Source organism: Mustela nigripes, chromosome 2, assembly GCF_022355385.1.
Source record: "Mustela nigripes isolate SB6536 chromosome 2, MUSNIG.SB6536, whole genome shotgun sequence".
Taxonomy (NCBI): Eukaryota; Metazoa; Chordata; class Mammalia; order Carnivora; family Mustelidae; genus Mustela; species Mustela nigripes.
This window is the reverse complement of record NC_081558.1, coordinates 215214033-215235880: the sequence shown is the minus strand read 5'-3', so window position 1 is coordinate 215235880 and position 21848 is coordinate 215214033. Positions and strand designations below refer to the sequence as shown.

Below are 21848 nucleotides of genomic sequence, written 5' to 3'. Positions count from 1 at the left end.
TATATGGTAGAACCTGAAGTGGCAAACGCCCTTCCACCGTAGGTCATCTGTCTCGTTAAAAACTCACCTGCTCTGTGGATAGAGAAGCTTTAAGGCATACCCTAATGTGGGGGAGGCGTGCTCGGTGCAAAGACCCTGACACTGCCGAGCAACAGGCCAAGAGCATCACTGGAAACCATTTCTTCTTCCAGACCAAATGGAGGAAGAGGGGCCAGATTCACCCCTGACCTGAGACAACTAAAATACTGGGCAAAACACACGAAGAAACAAAGTCTCTGAAGACACTGCCAATAGAGCAAGGAGCACGACGTCCTGCGAGAGGGGAGGACAGAGGAAGGAAGCTCACAGTGGCCTTGAGGACATTTCTGGGTTTGGCGCAGGCAGGGGCACATGGGCAGAGGTGGGCAGCCTCCTGGGCCGGAAGGACAGGGCAAGGCTGGGAGGCAGGGCAGGGCTTGTGGGGGGCAGGGCTAAGGCTGGGACAGGGCTGGCGCTAGGACTAGGGCTGGGGGACAAGGCTGGAGACAGGGCTGGGGGGCAGGGCCATGGTCAAGGCTGGGAAACAGGGTAGGGCTGGAGGGTAGGGCTAGGCCTGGGGGGCAAGGCTGGGAGATTGGGCTGGGGGCTCCTGGAGTTCGAAGGCACAATGTAGGGCAGAAATTCCACGCATCCCAAGGGCAAGGCTGAGTGCTGACCACAAACGAATGGAGGCTGGTCAAAGGACCACTGGGAAAGATTAGAAAGAACAGAGCTCGGAGCTCCCTGGCTGAGAACATTACCCACGGCCAACTGCTTCCTGTTTACTCTGCTTCCCTGAGTGGAAAAAAGTAAAAACAAAACCAAAAACACCCAAGCAGGAATTCACAGGGCATCCGTTAGAGTCTTAAGGGTTTCTCCTCCGTCGCGGTGGGGGCGGGGGTGGGGGGCGGGGGGAGGAACCGCACAGGGCACACGGCTCTGATCTCTCTAAAGCTTCCGAGCAAGACAGGCAGGACTCGAAGTAACCTAAACGTGACCCAGGACACAGCTCAAGAGCACCAGCAAGAAGACGAAAGTGTTCAGCACCCTTTTGGCTACCTGGACCCAATTTCAATGTGCTGGGGGTTAAATTACCAACAGGCGATTCTCCCACACCAGCAGCCTATGCAGGAATTCAACTCACTCCTGACACTCTCTACCCCAAAACAGCATCAGATCCCACAGGTGAAGTCCTACCCGCCTGCCCCTCCCCCACTACTTCCGATGAGAGTTAAAAGCCCAGGATGTTGTCACCCGTGCTTCTGACCACCCCCCCCCCACCCCCCGTTTTGCACCAAAGATATCTCAAGAATTCTTTCTGGGTCATTAGCTCTGGACCTCACCCCACCAAACCTCACTTGTATCTAAAATTTCCTCAGAGGTACTGACCACTCCCTGACCTCGAGTTTGACTAATTTGCAGGAGCGGTTCAGGGAACTCAGAGAACTCACTAGATTACTGGTTTATTACAAAAGCCTGTAACTCAGGAACAGCCAGATGAAGAGATGCCCAGGGCGAGGTCTGGGAAAGAGGGGGCGCTTCCGTGCCCTCCAGGTCCCCTGTGTTCACCAGCCTGGACGCGCTCCAAACCCTCTCCTTTTGGGTTTTTATGGTGGTGTCATTGCACAGACAGGACAGATGAAATCACTGACCCCTGGAGACTGCTTCAACCTACAGACATGCCAGGTCTGGGAGGCGGAGTGAAAGTTCCCCCGGGAGTCATTGGGAGTCATAGGGCAGCCCCACCCTTGGAGGCTTTCCAAAGTCCTTATTAACATAACGAAAGACACATAATGAAAGACGTCTTATCCCTTAGGAAATTCCAGGAGCTGGGTGCCAGAAATGGAGACAAATACCAAATACATATTTCTTATAAATTGTAATGTCCCAAGCACCCTGCAAGGTGAAGTTCAGTGTCTGGCATCCAATAGAAAAATGCCCAAGTATGCAAAGACGCAGGAAAACAAAATTTGTGACTCACACAGAAGTAGAAAAACACAATTCACGCATGGCAAGGGGGGAAAACATCGATCCTTTGCAGCTTGGCGAGAAGTGACACGGATGGTAGTATTAGTAGACTGGCTACAAGTAACAGTTACTGTGACTGCATTCCACTCGGGACGCCGGAGGGAACATCAGACGTGAGAAGCAGGGACACAGGAGCTATAATCAAGACCTAAGTCAAATTTCTAGAGATAATAACTACCGGACATGAGACAAGAAATACACTGCATGGGATTAATAGAATATATGTCTGCAGGGAAAAAAAAAAAAGGCCTAGTGAACTTGCAAACATAGCAGAAACTATCCAGGAAACAGAACAAAATCCTGAAACCATAAAGGGAGAATATCAGTAAACTGTGGGGCCACGTGAAGGAAACGCGGTATCCATGTAGTTAGGGGCCCCGAGAGGAGGGACGGGAGGCACAAAGCACCGGAAAAAATAATCACCGAATCCTTCCCAAACTTGAGGGCAACAGTGAGCTCACAGATCCCAGAGGCTCCAAGATCCCCAAGCCTAAGAACGATGAAGTAGCTGACACCAGTGAGCCGCCGAAAAGCAGTGATAACGAGAGAGTCATGAAAACTCGGAGGATAAAAGCAAAACGAAATATTCTGTACGAAGGAATGAAAAGAGTGAGAGCTAATTTCATCTCAGAAATGACTGCGGAGTACGGGCAAGGAAAACCCGGTCAACTCAGCATCGTGTACCAAGCAGGAGTGTCCTTCAGGGTGAAGATCGGGATGTTTTCAGACACACACAAGCTGGAGGGATTCCTCCCGAGAAGAGCCACACGCACTAGAGCATTATCCAGCCTTAGAGAAGGACATCCCGCCGTGTGCGATGGACACAGACAAACCTGGAGGACACGGCGCCAAGTGAGATAAGCCAGACGGAGAAAGACAAACCCTGCGGGGTCTCACTCGTACGCAGAATCTCAGAGTCCAAACTCAGCCGCAGAGAGCAGAGCAGTGGGGGAGGGGGAGCGAAAGAAAGGGAACAAGACAGTGGGGCCCACGTAAGCGGCCGGGTATCCGCTGGCGGTCATTATTTTACCATACTTACATACAGTAAAACCTCATACGTAAATAAAAAACTTAACCTACATATTTTTATATGTAGTTAAAAAAAAAAAAACACAACACTTCACCTACATATCTTAAATGTATGTAGCTCTTACGTGTCAATTAGACCTCAATGAAGCTGAAAAAAAGAAGGGAATCATCACAGTCCACTTGCACTAAAACTACCCAAACAGACGACCTTCGATCGGATCAGTGCTGTCGCCGGAAATCGGGACCCACACAAAGGAGGGGTGCGCATCAGACGTGGTGTCTACCTGGGCAATGGTCACATCTGCACTTTTCACTTTAAATACTTAGGAAGATAACTGGTTCAGGGCAAAAATGGCACTGGTGTCGGGGGCGGTTTAGAACACGTGTGTAGCTTACAGACATGCCAGCAAGACCGCCAGGGGCGACAGAAAGGAGCGCACGGGCCCCAGAACTTCTCCTGCTGTGCTCGGCGGCAGGGAGCGTCCCTCAAAGGCGCACCCTACAAATCCCCCAGCAACCGCCGCGCGGACACAGAGCTCTGGCCGACATAAAGAAAAATAAAAATAATCCAAAAGGAGGCAGAAAAGGGGGACAAGAGACAAAGAGAACGTGGGGCCGCGGATGGGAGGAAGGGCCGTCGCGTCAATCATCACATGAAGCCGGATCCACATGGGGGTGGGGGTGCTCAGCCGACTTTTTCTGGAAAAGGATCAGAAAGTAACGTGTTAAGGCTTTGTGGGCCATGGAGGATTTTTGTCACATTCTTTTCGGATTTTTTCACACCCCTTTAAAAATGTAAAACCATTTTTACAGGCCGTACCCAAAATAAAAAAAAAAAAAAAAAAAAAAAAAAAAAAAAAAAAAAAAGACAAGGCAGGCCATATTTGGCCTGCAGGCTGTTATCTGCCAATCTCTGGTCTAAACACCCAGAAGAAAAAGCAGAGATGGTCGAATTAAGATAAAAAGCAAGACCCTACTGTTTGCTCCCCACGCGAAGCCCCCTTAAAATGGAAATACTCAAATTCCTTAAAAGTCACAGGTTGGAAAAAGAGGTATTGAGCTAATGCTAATCAAAAGTAACGCAGAGAGAGGAGCCTGGTGGCTCCCTCGGTTGGGTGTCTGCCTTCAGCTCAGGTCAGGATCCCGAGGTCATGGGATTGAGCCCCATGTGGGGCTCCCTGCTCTGTGGGGAGCCTGCTTCTCCCTCTCTGTCAGCCCCTCCCCCTCATTCATGCTCTCTCTCTCAAAATATATACATAAAATCTTTAAAAAAAAAAAAAACCCAACTATACTTTGATTAAAAAAAAAAAAAGGAAGAAATACAGAGCGGTGACATTAACCTCAGGTGTTACAGCAAACAGGATGACTGGGGTGGTGACAGCATTGCAAAACCGAAAGGCTCAACGTGAACACAGCACAGACAACACCGAACATTGTGCACCTTGTAAGAGTTCTGAGAAGGAAGAAACAAGCAGGATGAAGCCGCAGCAGTTTATGAAAACTCACAGAGACAGAGACTTCGGCAGCCCCATCCTCTGTGCGAGCAAATGGTTAGGAGTGAGGCGAGGGCAGAGCCCACCTGAACAGTGTCCCCACCAGCGCCACCTCACGGCCAAGCGCAGAACGCCCCGCCCACACCACCCAACATACATTGCTTTCAGGAGGATATTTACCAATATAGACCACATTCTGGGCCATAAGAACAAACAGCGAGAAATTTAGAAGAATTCAGCTGATCGATCCTCTGTTCTCTGACCCCAGTGGAATCCAGTCAGAAGTCAGGGACAGAGGGAGGGTCTGTGCTGTGGGCAAAGTCACCCAAAGGGACCCGGAGCTTTTCTGAGTCTCATTCATACCTAAAAATTCAGCAACCTGGTCCCCCAGTAACACAGACTGTCCACTTTATACCAATTACATCTCAATGAAACTGTTTAAAATAAAAGGGGGTGGGGTGCTGGGGGTGGCTCAGGTCATGATCCCAGGGTCCTGGGATGGAAAACCCTATCAGGCTCCCTGCTCAGCGGGAAGCCCGCTTCTCCCTCTCCCCCTCCCCCCACTTGTTTTCCTTCTCTTCCTGTGTTCCCGTCAAATAAATAAAATCTTAAAAAAAAATAACATAACTCCTGGAGGCTATTTTCTAGGAATGCGTTCACTGGATAATCTGTACACTTATTTACACATCTTACTAATAGATTCTAATTTTTTATACTGGAATTATTTATGAGGCCATCCTACGCATGGGTTAAGAGCACAGACCCTGGGCTCAGGCTGCTGGGGTTCAAGTCCTCGTGCCCACTTTCTAAGCTGTGTCATCTTGACCAACTGACTTCACTTCTTTGCCCCTCAGTTTGCGTATCTTGTTGAACAGATCACGGGATCACCGAGTCAACCAACGGTCCTTCAGCACAGTGCTGGGGTGAGGTCCCTGCTTCCTCAGTAGCTCTTGTTAATGTACTGTTATCTTAAATCTCTTATCAATGTCTTGGATTACAATTAATTGCATTGTCTCTGTCTTATCTCCCAGAAGATCTGACCCAGGCAGATAAAAACATCTGAGGAAGACACATGAATTTGCCAGCTATAAAAATTACCCTGATTGGGTCTTCTCTGCCATGGTATGCAAAATCAAGTGAACCAACTCCCCAGACCAACAATTTGGTTCTAAGCTGCCTTCTGAGTCACTGTGGTTCTGTGGTTCACATGGGAGAGTGTTCTGGAGTCTACGGGACCGGTGTCCTGGGCTCGGGGCCATTTTGTTCTGCAACTACATGAAACCACTTAGCACCCCGAGTCCTCAGTGTTCTTTTCTATCAAGGGAGGAATGAGGACTAATGATCCATGTCTCTGGGGGCTCTGGCTTTGGCATCTTTTTTTTTTTTTTAAGATTTTATTTATTTATTTGACAGAGTGAGAGAGCACAAGCAGGGGAGCAGCAGAGGGAGAGGGAGAAGCAGGCTCCCCACTGAGAAGGGAGCCTGAGGTGGGACTCCAACCCAGGCCCCCCAGGATCATGACCTGAGCGGGAGGCAGATGCTTCACCTACAAAGTCCCCCAGGCACCGACTGCTGCCTCTTTCGATTGGATTCGAAGGAGAAGGAGACGGCAGAGGCTTATCTCGGCAGCTCTGCTCTTAGCAGCTAACTTGCCTATTTTTAAACACGAATATGTACCAGATGATCTACTTTGAACCTGCAGCAAGGGAAATTCACAGAGAAGTGACTGCCACGATCCATGAGGAGTCTCAAGTTGTAAAAGCTTCAATCTACACAGCTCTTGGGTGCTAAATGTCTCGATCTATAAAAAGAGATATGTGGTATTTCAGAAGCTTTGGATACATTAAGAGAGAGCTGTCACTCTTCGCACTCTATTATCTTCCCAGCTCGCAGATGCTTGGCCCGGGGCAGCATGGAGGTGGCCGCAGGGGCTCCAGCCTCTAACACCTGCTCCTGGCACAGGACATTCTCTACCCACAGCTCCAGGTCAGCGAGCGCCCCAGCACCCAGGGGGCCACCAACCTTACTTACCAGGCTCTGATCTGAGACCGGAATAGTGACTCTTCGCAGGGGTTGGGGGTGAGGGGAGGAGAGGCAGGGCAGCATAAGAGAAGCATCTGTGCATCTTTCTCCAAAATAACCATCACCCTGCCGCCCACCGCCATCCTCATACACCCTGCCCGGCTGGTAAAGGAGGGGAGGGCGCGGGCCAGTGTATTCAGGACAGCTCCCGGGGGAAGAGCCTTCCAAGAGCTTGCATGCACTACTCCCCTTCCTGCCGAGTCCCAGGCCCTACAGAAAAGCCTAATCCTCTAGCTAAGTGTTGTCTGACAAACACCAATTATTATGAAAAGCAAATAAAAGATACCAAGAGAAAAGGGAAGTTCCCAAAGGTCTGGGCTTCGCCAAGTGCTAGTTGGCAGCGAGGTAGAATTTCCTCCTACTGTAACACATAGAAAAGATGATAATCTTGTATTTTTAAATATGTAGATGAGCCTAGAAATAGGCCCTAGAACTGGGGATCCGATGCCCACGGAGGGACAGGCGGGAGGGGCTGGAGGGGGGCGGGCAGAAGACTTGACCCCAGCACCATGGAGATGGGTGACAGAGCCCGGTTCCCTGGCGGAGGGCACCGGGAAAATTCTGCTAACCAGGAAGCCGGACTCTGCCTGAAGTCGGAGGAGGGGAGAGAGCAAGGCAAGAAAGACTCTTCGGGAGGAACAGTCTCCCGGCCCCCACCTCGAGCAAGACAGGCATCAACATTTACACAGCTTGCTGTAAAAATCCCCAAAGTTCTCACTGCTTCACACTCAGCAGAAACAAATGCAAAGTTGCTTTAGAACAACATTTGTACAACCCAAGGTGCACTGAACTCTCTCCAAAGGAAGGGGAAAAAAACCCATTCCCACTAAAGATAAGCTCACAACAAAAAGCTGCAAACCAAGTGAGAAGAAAATCCACCACTGGAACAGTCCAGAGCCCCAAACACAAAGAGATTAGCTTTCCATAAATGATAGGAAAACAGCACACAATGCTTGAGATTATGTAAGAGCTGTGTTTACAGTGATTAAAAACCTCACAAAAATACTAACAAGATTTTTTTTTTTAAACAGGCTGATTTAAAAGTCCACAAGGGAAAATAAAATTAAGAACAACAGGGAGATTTTGAATAAAGAAGAATAATGGGCAGAAACTACCACTGTGGGATGTATCACTTGAACAGGAAATCTAAAGATAAATATTTCCAAATATTTACTGGAATTTGGTATACTGTAACTGTGGAATTTCAGATCAGTGAAGAAAATGTGGATTATCTGAAAAATGTTATAGGAACAATGGGGTAGTCATCTTGGGGGAAAAAAGGTTATCCATACAGACTACATCACGGTAAATCAAATATCAAAGTACTTGCACAAATCACAAAACAATTTCAGTAAAGGTCATTTAAAATGTGACTTCAAACCTAAAAGCCTTAAGACAAAAGACGAATATATTTAAAAACATAAAAGCACTTTCACAATAAAATTCATGATCAGCAAAGTAAATTTTTAAATAATGTATAAATAAAACATGAATTATAGGTTTTTTCTCTAAATGGTTAATTACTCCATTACATGAAGGTTCTACAAATCAATATAAAAAACTAAAAACCAAGGGACGCCTGGGTGGCTCAGTCAGTTAAGCCTCTGCCTTCAGCTCAGGTCATGATCCCAAAGTCATGGGGTTGAGCCCTACATCAGGCTCCCTGCTCAGTGGAGAGCTTGTTTCTCCCTCTGCCTGCTGCTCTGCCTACTTGTGCACTCTCTCTCTTTGTGTCAAATGAATAAATAAAATCTTAAAAAAAACCCTAAAAACCCAATAGAAAATAATAAGGTGAAGATATCATGAGCACATAGTTCGCAGAGAATGAAAAAAATACCCTTAGACACATGAAAATAAACTCAACCTCACACATATAAAGTAATGAAGTTAAAAACTACACAGATCATTGTTCCCACCTATCAGGTTGGCAAAATTTCCCAAAGCGTTGACAACAACTTGTTGGCGATGCTGATTGCGAAGTCAGGCCATTGTGCACGGTGCTAGAGACCTGGTACAACCAGGTATAAAGAGGACAGCCTCCTTGAAAGGCAAAGTGACATTACCCATCAAGATTCCAAATGCTTGGGGTGCCTGGTGGAGGGGGGAGGGGGCTCAGTCGTTAAGCAGTCAGTTAAGTGTCTGCCTTTGGCCAGGTCAGGATCCTGGGGTCCTGGAATCAAGTCCCACATTCAGAGTCCCTGCTCAGTGAGGAACCTGCTTCTCCCTCTGCCTCTGCCCCTCCTCCACGCTTGTGTGCTCACACTCTCCGACAAATAAATAAACAAATAAGTAAATTCTTTTAAAAAAATTCCATATGCAGTTAAACTATGATCCAAAAATTGGGGCAAAATGAAATGAAATTTGGAAGAGATCCTCAAGCACATCGTTCAGCGTAAGGAAAATTGCTGTGTCGTCATTTGTTTACCCCATCTCCTTCCATACACTTTGGGCTCTTTTTAGTTTGATAAAAATGGTGGTTTTATGTAACGATGTAATTACTGAATGAAGTAGTACTTTACTTCATTTTATGAATAAAGCTGCTTCTGGTCAAGTCTTTGGGTAGACACACACTTTCGTCTCCCCACTGCAGATACCTAAGAGGGAGGTTGCTGAGTCACAGACTAGGAATATGTTTAACATTAGTAGAAAATGTCAGTCTGTTTTCCCACTCAGACCAAACAATTTCAGCAAACTGAGAATCCCTTAACTGGGGATTCAAAGGGAAGTTCACAGACCTGCCCCTGCCTCACACTATGTATCTGCTTTCATAGACAATCCCAGCAACACTGACAGCTATTTTTTTAAAAGGAGAATTCAGGGGCACCTGGGTGGCTCAGTGGGTTAAGCCTCTGCCTTCAGCTCAGGTCACGGTCTCAGGGTCCTGGGATCGAGCCCCACATCAGACTCTCTGTTCAGCAGAGAGACCTTGTCATCTCTCTCTCTGTCAAATAAATAAATAAAATATTTTTTAAAAAAATAAAAGGAGAATTCAGTGAGGTGGCTGGATAGAAGATTAATATACAAAAAGCTCCTGCATGCCTATATACCAAACAATCAAATGCAGTTTAAAACAATCTCGCTTACAATCTCAGTAACATTAAGAGCTAACAGGCATCTAAGAGGAAGTATATGTGTAAGACCCTCTTGGAGAAAACCACAAAGTGGCTGCAGGACAGAAAAGACCCAAACAAATGAGAATTCGTACATTCACGGGGGGAAGACCTGTATAATAAAGACTTGATTTATTTTCAAGTTAACCTGCAAATCCAGTGCAGTTGCAATCAAAACCCCGTTAGAGTTCTGAGATCTTGACAAGTTGAATAGAAGGGCGAACGTAGCCAAGAGCATCTGAAGGAGAATAAGGAGAAGAGCGGAGCCCTTGCCGGATATTAAGTCTTACTGTAACTACAGACGTTAAACTGTGTTACAGCACAGGGACAGCAACTACACTGGTGGGATAGAAGAGAATGTTCAGAGTAACACATCCAGACACGTACTGTGGTAAGTGACAAAGAGATTATTACAATTTAGTAAGTATCTGTATTTTTTTTTTAAAGAGTTTTTCTTTCTTTATTTGACACAGACAGAGAGCATACAAGCAAGGGGAGTAGCAGGCAGAGGGAGAAGCAGGCTCCCCACTAAGCAGAAAGCCTGATGTGGAACTCGATCCCAGGACCCTGAGATCATGACATGAGCGGAAGGCAGATGCTTAATCGACTGAACCACCCAGGTGCCCCAAATTTAGTAGGTACCTTGCAAAATTAATTTAACCTGAATCTAACCAAGCTTCTAGACCTAAGTTCAAGTTTACAGAAATGTAAGGTTAAATGAACATGTTAAATGCTACTATTAGGAAAAATCCAGACCAATCTGAATATGACATATTCTACAAAACAAATGGCCATCAAAAGAAAAAAAAATCATAGCCAAGGATACCATTTTTTAAATTAATATTCTCTTTTTTAAGATATTATTTATTTGACAGACAGAGATCACAAGTAGGCAGAGAGGCAGGCAGAGAGAGAGAAGGAAGGAAAGCAGGCTCCCCGCTGAGCAGAGAGCCCAATGTGGGGTTTAATCCCATGACCCTGGGATCATGACCTGAGCTGAAGGCAGAGACTTTAACCCACTGAGCCACCCAGGAGCCCCAAGAATACCATTTTCGAGGTAACTGAGAAAATCTGAATACAGCCTAAATATTACATAATACAATGTAAATACTGCTAATTTGGGGGTGTCATAATGGTATTACATTTATATATGAACCTGCCCTTATTTTTAAGAGGTCTTTATGGATGAAATATCATAGAGTGAAATATTCAGGAGGAAAATATCATGATATATGCAACCCATTTGAAAACGGCTCAAACAAAACTGCATATACACATATACATACATACTGATATATGGCAAATCAGATCTAGATGGTGAGGGGCATGTAGGTGGCATGAAGACACTAGCAGGAAGACACTGATACCTTCCATCTCACTAAATTTAAAAAAAGTAAAAGAAAGATAAGAAAAACAAGTAGAAGAAATCCAGAGAGATTTGCAGATCTTATCCACCATGCATAAGCCCCCTAAATGAATGGATCAGATATTAAGAATGTATACTCATCAATTAAAAAGATAGCTAGAAAAATGTGCATAAGCTATTGGTAGAAAAATTCACCATGAGAGAAAAGGCTCAGACACTCCATAAATATATCAAAAGTTGCATCATCTCAGGACACCTGGATGGCTCAGTTGGTTGAGTGTCTGACTCTTGGTTTCAGCTCAGGTCATGATCTCAGGGTCTGGGGATCGAGCCAGGAGATGGGCTCTGCACTCAGTGGGGAGTCTGCTTGAGATTATCCCTCTCCCTCTCCTTCGGCTGTTCCCCCCGCTCCCAAATAAATCTTTAAAAAAAAAAAAAAAGTTGCATCATCTTAGAAGTAATCAAACTGTGACACTATTTCACACAGATTGGCAAAAAACGAAAACAAAGGCAGAGTCTGATGTAATTCTCATGGTCCAGCTGCTTGGAAGGCAAACCTGACGTGGCCAGTAACACTGCAGACTAGCATACCAAACCCCCTAGAACTTCCATCTTCAGAAGATCTCGATAGCACGCAGAAAGATGTCCGCTGCAGTACTCTTTGTAACTGCAAATATCAGAAACATTCCAGATGGTAATCAGGCCAGAACTGGGTACATAATCTGGGTATATTCATACGATAGGATACTACACAGCTGTCAAAATGAGTGCCCTAGGACTCCTGCCAACAGGGAAGATCTAGTAACCCTGTGATGCTGAGCAATCAGCAGGCTGAAGAAGGGTACACACCGTACTACAGAGCGTTCATACACGTGTGAAAATACCCAAACCCCACACCCAACCAACCAACCCACCAACATTTTGTTACAAGGTACTTATTTATAGGTAGCCGGCAGACAGCTTCTAAGGGGACTCCAATGATCCTGGCTCCCTGGTAGTTGCGTTTGTGTAATTCCCTCCCACCCCGGGCCAGGGCTGTTCTGAGCAGTCAACAGAATAGGGCAGAAGTGACCGCATGTCAGTTTCAAAACTGGGCGTAAAAAAACCAGCCTGGGTACTCTGTGGCACTTTGACTTTCTGGAATCACTTGCTCTGGGGTGACTGGGTGCCCATCTTAAGGATGGTCAGGGAAGACTGGCGGGAAGTCCCAATGGTGAGGAAAGGAGCGTTCCTCTCTCCGACCCCATGAGTGAGCTTCCAGTAGGACCCAGAACCACCCAGCTAAGCTGTTCCTCCACTGCTGACCCTCAGCACCTGCCAAGTCAGACAGAGCTGCTAACCGTGGGGCTAAACTGTTACCAAGCAAGAGACAGCTAATGCAAGGCACTGATAACTACGTCGCAAAATCTTAAGTGCATAGTAATTAGAGAAGAATCTACACTAGTCTGAGGATAAAGGATCATTCTGGGAAACGCCATGGACTGGGGCTTTAAGCTACATTTATTTTCTGTTTCTATAACAAATTTTTGAAGCAAATATGACAAAACATTAGCATTTGTTAAATCTGGGTGTTCCGTAAGTGTGCCCAGAGCACATGATTTCCTAGGACTTAAATCATTTTGTTATTTAAAGCATGTGATAAATTAAAAATAAACACTTTTAAAGAGAAAAAAAAAAAAGGCAGTGTACCTCTTCCATTTATTACAGCGCTATAGACCACTGTCTGGCTCCTAATTGTGCCTTTTGGGGAAGTAATTACTTTAATGGCTAAACAGTTTGCACGGAAGAGGAGACCTATCTGTGTATATTCCCACTGCTGAGAAAATCAAATGTTTAAGTACCAAAATCTTAAATACGCCTTTTTAAAAATAGTAACCAAGAAAAACAAAACAAAACCCAAACTTCGATAAGCACACCTAACAAAGAATTCATGTTGAAAGGCAGGAATGAATGCTGCTTTCCCTGCAGACACTTAGTATTAAACTATTTCCAACAGCAATTCACTTAGGAGACATGGTGATTACGCGCTCTGCGGTATTAAGTAAAGTGGACGATATGGCTGTTGCCATAGTAGCCTCTATTTTAATGGTATTTAACAAGAGAACAGAAATTGTGGGGAAAATTGCTTTAGTGCTTAGTTCCCTGGGTTATGAGACATGAAACACTCACAGCTGGCCGACCGGTAGCTTCTCCGATCGCGAAGTCCCAGGCAGTGCCACAGAGGAAGGTCTCCCCCAGGGATACCTCCCAGGCTACAAACAGTTAATGCACTCTGAGAGGTAAACATTCACTCCCCACGAAGACGACAAAAGGACAAGCCCCGGGGATCCGGAGCCCGGTCCCTAGGGCAGAGTCAGAGCGCTCTGTGTGAACGCCGAAGAAGGCATTCGCAGCAACCAAGTGTGTACGTGGCGTTGGGTGGTTTTGTTCACACACCACGTGAGCAGGACTAATATTCCCAATGTACGTTTTTGCCCGGATATGCCTCTCCTCCCACTCCCCAAATTGTTATTTCATCCTCCGGGGATCCCCTGTGTCCAGACAAGGATGGGCAGCATGACCGACCTGCTTTATCCACCAGGACACCGACTTGACCTCTGCGAGTCAGATGGTAAATAAGATCTGAAATGCCCCCCTTTGGAATAAACCAGCTGAGATCATCTGACATTTTGCCTGCAACCCCTCCCCATCTCCACGGCTCTCCCCCAGACTCCTCCGTGGGTTTTTGATCCCAGTGAAGGTCGGGGTGACCGGCACAGCCAGCACTCCTGCCCGTGGGTCACTGTCCCGAGTGTTTCATTACATTCACGCCTTCCTCCCCATACTGTGTGGGGACCCAAGTTTCACCCCACAGCCTCTCATTTTCTCCTGTCCCATGTCCTCGCTGCCTCACATGTGCTTAACTTTTCTCTTCGTTGGCATGTTACCTGCCAACTCTGAACCCCACGTGCCAGGACCTGTCAGTCCTGAAATCCTGCCCAGGAGCCTGGCAGCGCCTGCCTGTTGCCTGGTCACACGTGCACTTTCCACGCATCCCAGCAATCCTGGCTCATGCCCATGTCCAGGACTGGTCTTTTCTTCCAAGTACCTGACCCTCCCGCTACACCATGCTCTAGGTGGACACCCCATCCCAGCCAACGGCTCATCTAAAGACATCTTACAGTCTGGGGGGCTTACCACCCCTCACTTTTCCTGCCCTCTTGACTGTGGTTTCCCCGAACACCAGCCGTACATTGCCGACTCACTCCCAAACCAGCTCTTCAAGGGGGTTCTAGGAGAAAAACACGCTTCTTGATCTCCTCATTTTAGGATTTCAAGAAACAGCAATGACAGGCATTTACTTCTTTTTGCACGAAGACTGCTTTGATGGAAAAAAAAATACACAGTTTACCCATGGATCTTTAATTCTCCTGTCAAAAAACTGTAATTTTCCCCCAAGGTCCCCTATCTTTATTCAGTGGTGTGAGATACCATTCTAAATTTAATGTGAGACGTAACTCTAATACTAATGTCAATCACACATCTGTTTTGTGTCAAGCATGGGATTAAACATTTTATAGGACGGCCTCACTTCCTCTTCTCTACATCCTGCCGAGCGTCTTACTGCTAAGACGCTGTGGATGACAGGCCTGTGGGAAAGAATTCAAAGGCAACTGACCCATCCTCAAGAGTTGCTTCCAAATTCATGAATGGATGCCAAGTACTCTGGCCTGGGGTTCCCTGTCCAGCGCGAGCATCGCTTACCTGCACAGGGGCTGGCTGCAAAGCCCACCCTCTTCCGAGCTCTGTCGAAGATCACGTAGAAGCCCTCCATCACGGTTGCACCAATCACCAGTGCGTTTGTGGAAGGTGAAATGCCGAATCGGTAGCATTCGTAATTCAGGCCGGCCCCCATCATGGGCTGGATGTAGAGCTGTTTACGAGGAGAGAGCAGGCAGACAGACAGGGAAAAGCATGAACCCAGCAACCTCACAAAGCTCTCAAGGCCACAGTGTGTTCCAACCCTCCCAGGAGTCATGGGGTGATGCAGGGCGAGAAGGAGATGACATCACCCTGCCATCCGGAAGACGACATCACAAGCATGGCGATAAACACGACTGAAAGTGATAAAAAAACAAGTGCGCCTCCCGTAACCACGCACAGATGCACCCACACAGATGCACCCACACAGATGTCCATCCATCCATCTGTCCATCCATCCACCCGTCCATCCGTCCATCCATCCATCTGTCCAACCGTCCATCTATCCATCCATCCATCCATCCATCCGTCTGTCCATCCATCAAATCCATCCATCCGTCCATCCATCCATCTATCACTTGGCATGGCCTAAATACTGTCCCAGTATCATTAACAAACACACAGTCCCTCTGCCCTCGAGGCTTCCCATCCGGCAAGGGGGCAGGTAAGTGAAGGGGAGCGGGACAGGCCCCTTCTACGGTAATGGGGCCAGCAAACTCTCCGCCTCAAACTCCTCCTTCCCGTGGCCTCTGAGAAAGGGCGGTCTCCTCTTCCTCCCAACACCGGCTGCTCATTCTCAGGCACCTGTGTAGGGTCCACTTTACCTTCGTCCCCTGCAAGCATCAGAGAACGCCAGGGCTCTGGCCTCTGGTGGCCACGCCCCGCATCCCTCTCCACCCCAGGTGACCTATGTGGCCCCCGTGGTCCTAAGCATAGCCCGGGGCTCTCTGTTGATGCCCAAATCCTGACCTCCAATAGATCTTTGCTGCCACAGCCACACTCAACAGGCATCTCAAATGTAATATCAGAGAAACCGGACTCAGGACATTCTCCCCAAATCTGCTTTTCTCAAGGTCTTGTTTCAGTAAATCTATGATTCACTCATTTCCTCAGGCCCTACAGCACAGGGCCAGGATCTCTTTCCTTATGTGGAAACCATACCCAGAGGCTGCAGGCCTTCCTCTGAAATGGCATCCGAACCCCATCACACCTCCCATCCCCATGGCTACCGCCCCGGTCCAGACATGGTTCTGGCTCCCAACGGGCCCCAGGATGCCGTCTCTGTCATCCTCTGCCAAAGAGAGCTTAAAAGTCGGCAGCAGGTGGAAGCAAGATGATTTATTTCCTCCGTCGGCGAGAGAAAAGCTGTCACAGACAGAAGACCCAGCACCCTCTTGTAGGAAGCTCTCGCGAGGGTGAGGACCACGGGCTGTGCATGTTCCATCAACACAGCTCGTGGCCCTGACGTCCTCTGGGGGCACGAGTGTGAGGAAATGAGTCAAAACTTAATCAGGGAGCAAGCCGGTGTCACTCAGGGGAACAATCCCTCCGTGTTTTAACAGCAAAGTATGCAAATGCAGCCAACCAAGAGAAGAGAGTGGCTTAGCAAGATAAAATACTGAATGTTTGCGGAAAAAGGCAATAAAGGGCATGATGAGCAGGAAGAAGGGCTTCCTTGTGAGTACAGACCAGCCCTCAAGGGGTAAACGTGGGAAGAAAGATTGAGGTGGGAAAGGCTGGGAGCTGGAGGGGATGTGAGGGGATTTTGAGAGGGTTCGGCTGGAAGGGGCTGCACCAGGTGACAAGGGAGGGGTGTGGCCTGGAGGCAAACCACAGCAGAGAGGTGGGACAGGGAGCCAGCCCCCCCTCCCCCGGGGTGGGAACACAGGAGCACTATTTGAGGTCTGGGCGGGACAGGAAACTAGAAGTCACACTAGAGGAGATCAATCACAATCAAGCTGACCCCAGAGGAAGATGAACTTCAACGCCCCTGCCAGCATCTGGATGGCGAGAGGAGGAGGGGCTGTGTGGCAGCAGGATGAGCAAGGACATAACGCTGGCAGCCCCTGGCGTCCTCAACAGTTAGATCTGGGGCCACTGCTGGGTCCAAGAGCTGCACCCGCAGTCAGAACCCTCCCCGACTGGGCTGTCTGTCTGCAAACTCTCCCTTGAGGCCGGGAGTCGGTCTATTCTCTGCTGTGCTCCCGGAGCCCAATCTTCAAGGGGACGGGAGGCACCCAGGAGGGCCTCACTAAATGCAGGGGGTGCTGAGCTTGACGAACATCAAACGAAAGACGCAAGTTCTCATGATCAACTCTAACGAGGCAAAGGCAGGGGATACCCTGACCTGCTGCCCCGGCACCTTCACCCAAGGGTCCGCAAGCGAGCCCCAGGCACGTCCGTGGACACACACACACACACACAAAACACACCTTGACTTCCGAAGAAACCAATTCTATAATAAAACCCAATCCATTATCACCTATCATGTAACTGAGGATATTGATGCAAAAATATGCAGACCGAATGTGTATCTTTTACTCTCGTATGTGTGCCCCAGCTGACTGCCAATAGAAGTTCCAGACTGTAGATGCTGTAACGAGCTGGGGAAAGCTGAAGGATGGCTAGAGCTCAGAATAAACTGTCTGTCTTCAGCTAAAATAGCACAAATAGACCAACCGGTGGTAGACTGAAATTATTTACATTTTTAGGGGTATGTGGAAAAGAAAACCAGAATTTGCCCGTAGGCTGGGGTTGGGGGTTGCTTTTGTCAACAGGCCAAAAAAGCAGCAGCCCGTGTGTTTTGGGGAAAGACTGGAGACAGACGTAATTTAAGACAATCGCCTTTGACACAGCTCCTTCCTGCGCGAGCAAGCATATGCCCCTCTAGGACTGTCGATGCCAGAAAGGTCCCAGCCATGGGCCGTATTCTAAAACCTTGGTGGGAAGGAGCCCTGACGATTGCCCTAAAAGTTTAGGGAGAGGGAGGCCGGCAGACAGAGCTGTAGTGTTGGGAGGTGCCCCCCCCCCCCCCCCCCCCGACCCCAGTGCTGACCCCGAGCGCTGCGTCAGTGCCACACAGAGCTTGGGAGGTCATCAGCACGGGATGGATCACAACTGCCTGTTCAAGCCCTTCTCCGAAGAGGTACAGCAAGAGAATGGAATGGGAATGTTGCGGAAGAAAAAGGGAAAACAGCAGGGGAAGCAGATTTTTGAAAACCAAAAATGTGAACATATCCAAATCAACCCAAAAAACATCTAGTCTCGTGAGAATACTACTGAATTCTCACGCAGAGATAACAAAAATTAAAGGCAACGCTCCCCATCCTACCTCATTAAGTTCTCGCACTCGGCCCGCACCCGGTCCTGGAACCAGCCATTGAGCCCCAGGGACCTTCCAGCTCTGGCGGCTACTGCCCGCCCTGGACATCACAGATTTTCCCCCAAATGCCTGTGTTCTCCTGCATCTTACGAGTCCCTGATTCTGCCAACCCACGCCCGATTACACGCTCACCTCTGTCCTAAAGCTTTGACCTTAGTTACAGACCACCCTGACATCCACATCGTGCTGCTCGATGGACCAAAATTTAACCATAAAAAGCAATTATTTTAAAGATGGAGAAAGCATCACTGTATGCGGTGAAAATGTCTTTGGCAAGTATTGTGATTTCTCCCTTTAGCATTAAAGGGACAGACGGAGAAAGGGCTCAGTGATCTGCTCAGCGTTACAGTGTGAGTCGGGGCGGAGCTGAGCACGTAGCTCAGGCCTCAGTGACTGTGTCCTCCATCCCCGGGTCTCTGCTGAGGCCCTCAAGCCTGTCCCCAGTAACCCGCCATTCCTGGAAGGCACGTCCTCCCGGACAAGTTGAGAAGGGAAACAGCAGTACTCTCACTTGTTTTACTTCTGAAATCCTTCCTCCTTCCCCAGCCCCCAATCCCACCCTTTATCCCAAAGTCACCAAATCACGACAAAGGCACATTGATCTGTCTGTTCCAAAACACCTGTGATTACACGCCAGTCCCCAGTGCACGCTCACGCCGGGGAAGGAGCAAGGACTTCCAATCTCACGGTTCTCCTCGTCAAGGAATTACTGTAACTGAGGAAGAACTAGAAGCCTGAGCATGTGCTTTTAAAGAATAGAGCGCTCAAATGCAAAGGGCACCAGCATAAAATACCCCCTGAAGGGATGACTGCATGCCGCGGGGACTGACTCGGAAGCCTGCGGTATGAGTCAGAAGGGCAGGCTCACAAACGGGCTATTTTGCTCAGCAGAGGGTCAACAAAAGAGGGTTGTCTGAGTTGGACCTTGAAGGATGGGAAGAATCTGGATATGCAGAGGGAGTGGGGGAGGCGAGGGCATTCCGGGCGGGGGCGGCAGAAGGGAAGGGCAGGAGAGCGAGCGTGAAGCCCAGGAGGATGCCGGCTGGCGAGTGGCGGTTCAAGGGCGTGGAAGGGTCCGGGGAGGCCCGGAGAGCCCCAGGAAGTGAGGACATCAGTGTGCACAGGGTGGGGACTCATGATGGCGCCCAGCGGGGACAGCGGGCCGAACGCTGCCTCCTAGGAAGGTCACTTTGAGAGGGTTTTAAGGGCAGAAAGGAGGGGACTGGGCATTCAGAGTATGTGTGGAGGTCCCCAGAGGGGGACCGAGGGGGACCTGAGCGCAAGCCTCGGGAACCAGGAGGTGAGAAGCATGACTGAGCCGGGCAGAGCACGCTGCCTTTGATTAGATGCGTAGGAGGAGGAAGGAGAGGAAGGAGCCAGTGACCTCTTGAATATGGAAAACAGAAGGTTGTCTTCATCTCTTGAGCTTCAAGTTTTATTCTCCTTTTTAAAAAAACATATTGTAGGGGCGCCTGAGTGGCTCAGTGGGTTAAGCCTCTGCCTTCGGCTCGGGTCACGATCCCAGGGTCCTAGGATCGAGCCCCGAAGCGGGCTCTCTGCTCAGTGGGGAGCCTGCTTCCCCCCCTTTCTCTGCCTGCCTCTCTGCCTACTTGTGATCTCTCAGTCAAATAAATAAATAAAAGCTTTTATAAAAAAAAAAAAAAAACAACAAAAAACATATCTTAGGGGCATCTGGGTGGCTCAGTCGGTTAGGCATCTGCCTTCAGCTTGGGTCATGGTCCTGGGATCGAGCCCCACATCAGGCTCCCCGCCCACCAGGGTGTGCTTCTCCCTCTCTGTCCTGCTCCCCCTGCTTGTTCTCTCTCTCCCCCACTCTCCCTCTGCATAAATGAATAAAATCTTTAAAGACAAATAAATACATAAAAGAAAAGAACATATTTGGTGCTATGGTGGACACTGCACCAGTGTCCTCCATTCTGGGCCTTCTACTTCCCCAGCCCAGGGGGTCTGGGCTGCCTCGGCCCTGGAGAGCAGCACTGTGAAGGCGTAGGCAGACAGCAGTGGGCCTGCTCTGGGCCCCCTGAGCGCATCGCCCCCCAGAGTCCCACCACCACCACGAGGCAGCTGCGGGATGGTGGAGTCTGGAGCCCCATCGCTCCACCAGCGAGCCACCAGATTCAAGAGGGAGGCCACACACAGCGCTGGTGTCCCGATGTGTCCACGAGCGTGTTGAGAGCAGCAGGCCTGCCCGGACTCATGAGCAGGGGCCCACGCCCACTGATGGTGGCCGCCCGGTTTCGCGGGGGGTAACAGCACCCTCGTGACACTCTGAGCCTAGCACAGATACGTGACCTGATGCGAGAGCCTTGACCGCGCTTGGGCGGGTCACCTGTTCAGGGAGAACAGCCCAGGTCCCCGCTCATACCTGAGGCAGGATGGTTATACGGAACGACCGGCTGGAGTTCTCGTCTCTCAGGTAGATGGAGATTTTTGGGAAGTAAGACCAAGGTGTCTCCGAATTGGTCCAGCAAGCCAGCTGGGACCCGGTCCAGAAACCATCAGAGAATTCTGGAATCTGGGCAGAACGAGATCACGTGAGAAAGCAGGACTACTCTGGCACATCAACAGGAAGCAGCTCCCAGCTCCCCTCGACACCTCGCCAGATGCCCGTGGCGGTAAACCATGTTTCTCTTGGATGGCGTGGCGGAGACAGCAGTTCTCTGGAAGGGGACCGCTGATGACAAACACACGGCTGTCAAGATCACCCAGGCACACAGAGTACTGACTGGCACCGAACTCAGCAGCCAGCCCTCTGCAGCACTGATTACTTTAATTCTCGCAAACCCCCATGGGCACAGTAGCAGCACCCCCGTGCCCCGTGTTAGAGATGAGGAAACCAGAGCACACAGAGGGGAAGCCACCTGCCCCAGGTCTCGGTAGTGGGCAATGGCCCTTTGGAAGAGAGGCTACATCCCACATGTGGCCCTCTAGACCACTTTGGACATCACCTCTCCTCTGAATTTCGAGCATAGCATTCTGCACCCTGGTGTAGAGTCTTCCCACTACCCCCCTGGGAGGGGGAGGTCCCTGCAGTCCCAGAATATCTTTTTCCTCCTCCAGACATCAGCTCAGACACCACCTTCCGGGAAGCCCTCCCCACCCTGCTGATGTCCCACCATGTAGCTCTTCCCCGTGGTCCCTCTCCCTGTAACAGCTGTAGTTTGACATTTATGGGTGTAACTGCTCACCTTCTCTTTCCGGCAAGGTGATCTGAGTCCTTGAAGGACAGAGATGTACTGTCTGCCTGCCTTACGGTTCTAACACCTCGCCCATAGGAGAAACTCAGGAAATATTTGTGGTAAAAATAAACAGCCAAGAACACAGAGCGCACACCTGAGCCTCCGAGCAGGGGTCGGCTGAACTCGATGAAGAGCGATGCCCCCTGCACATGCCCGCTACGCACTCAGTCTGCAAGTTACCCAGAAATAACTCCTGCCACCTCACCAGGGCAAGGAACGGTTTTAAGCAGACTTACCCTGCACCTGCTAGTAGTGTACGCGATGGGGGCGGAGCTAGGAGAGGATGGGGTGGGGCGGAGCTAGGAGAGGATGGGGTGGGGCGGAGCTAGGAGAGGATGG

At 49.2% G+C, this 21848-nt stretch overlaps 1 protein-coding gene across 1 annotated transcript in view; it reads right to left on the bottom strand.

Annotated features, from left to right (window-relative positions):
* BACE2 (beta-secretase 2) overlaps positions 1-21848 on the bottom strand; it is an 85609-nt gene that overhangs the window by 7655 nt on the left and 56106 nt on the right. The window contains exons 7-8 of the mRNA XM_059392377.1: positions 20636-20785; positions 14871-15039 (exon numbers count right to left, since the gene is read on the bottom strand). Of these exons, the coding sequence (XP_059248360.1) occupies positions 14871-15039; positions 20636-20785 (319 nt within the window). The remainder of the gene's footprint in view (positions 1-14870; positions 15040-20635; positions 20786-21848) is intronic.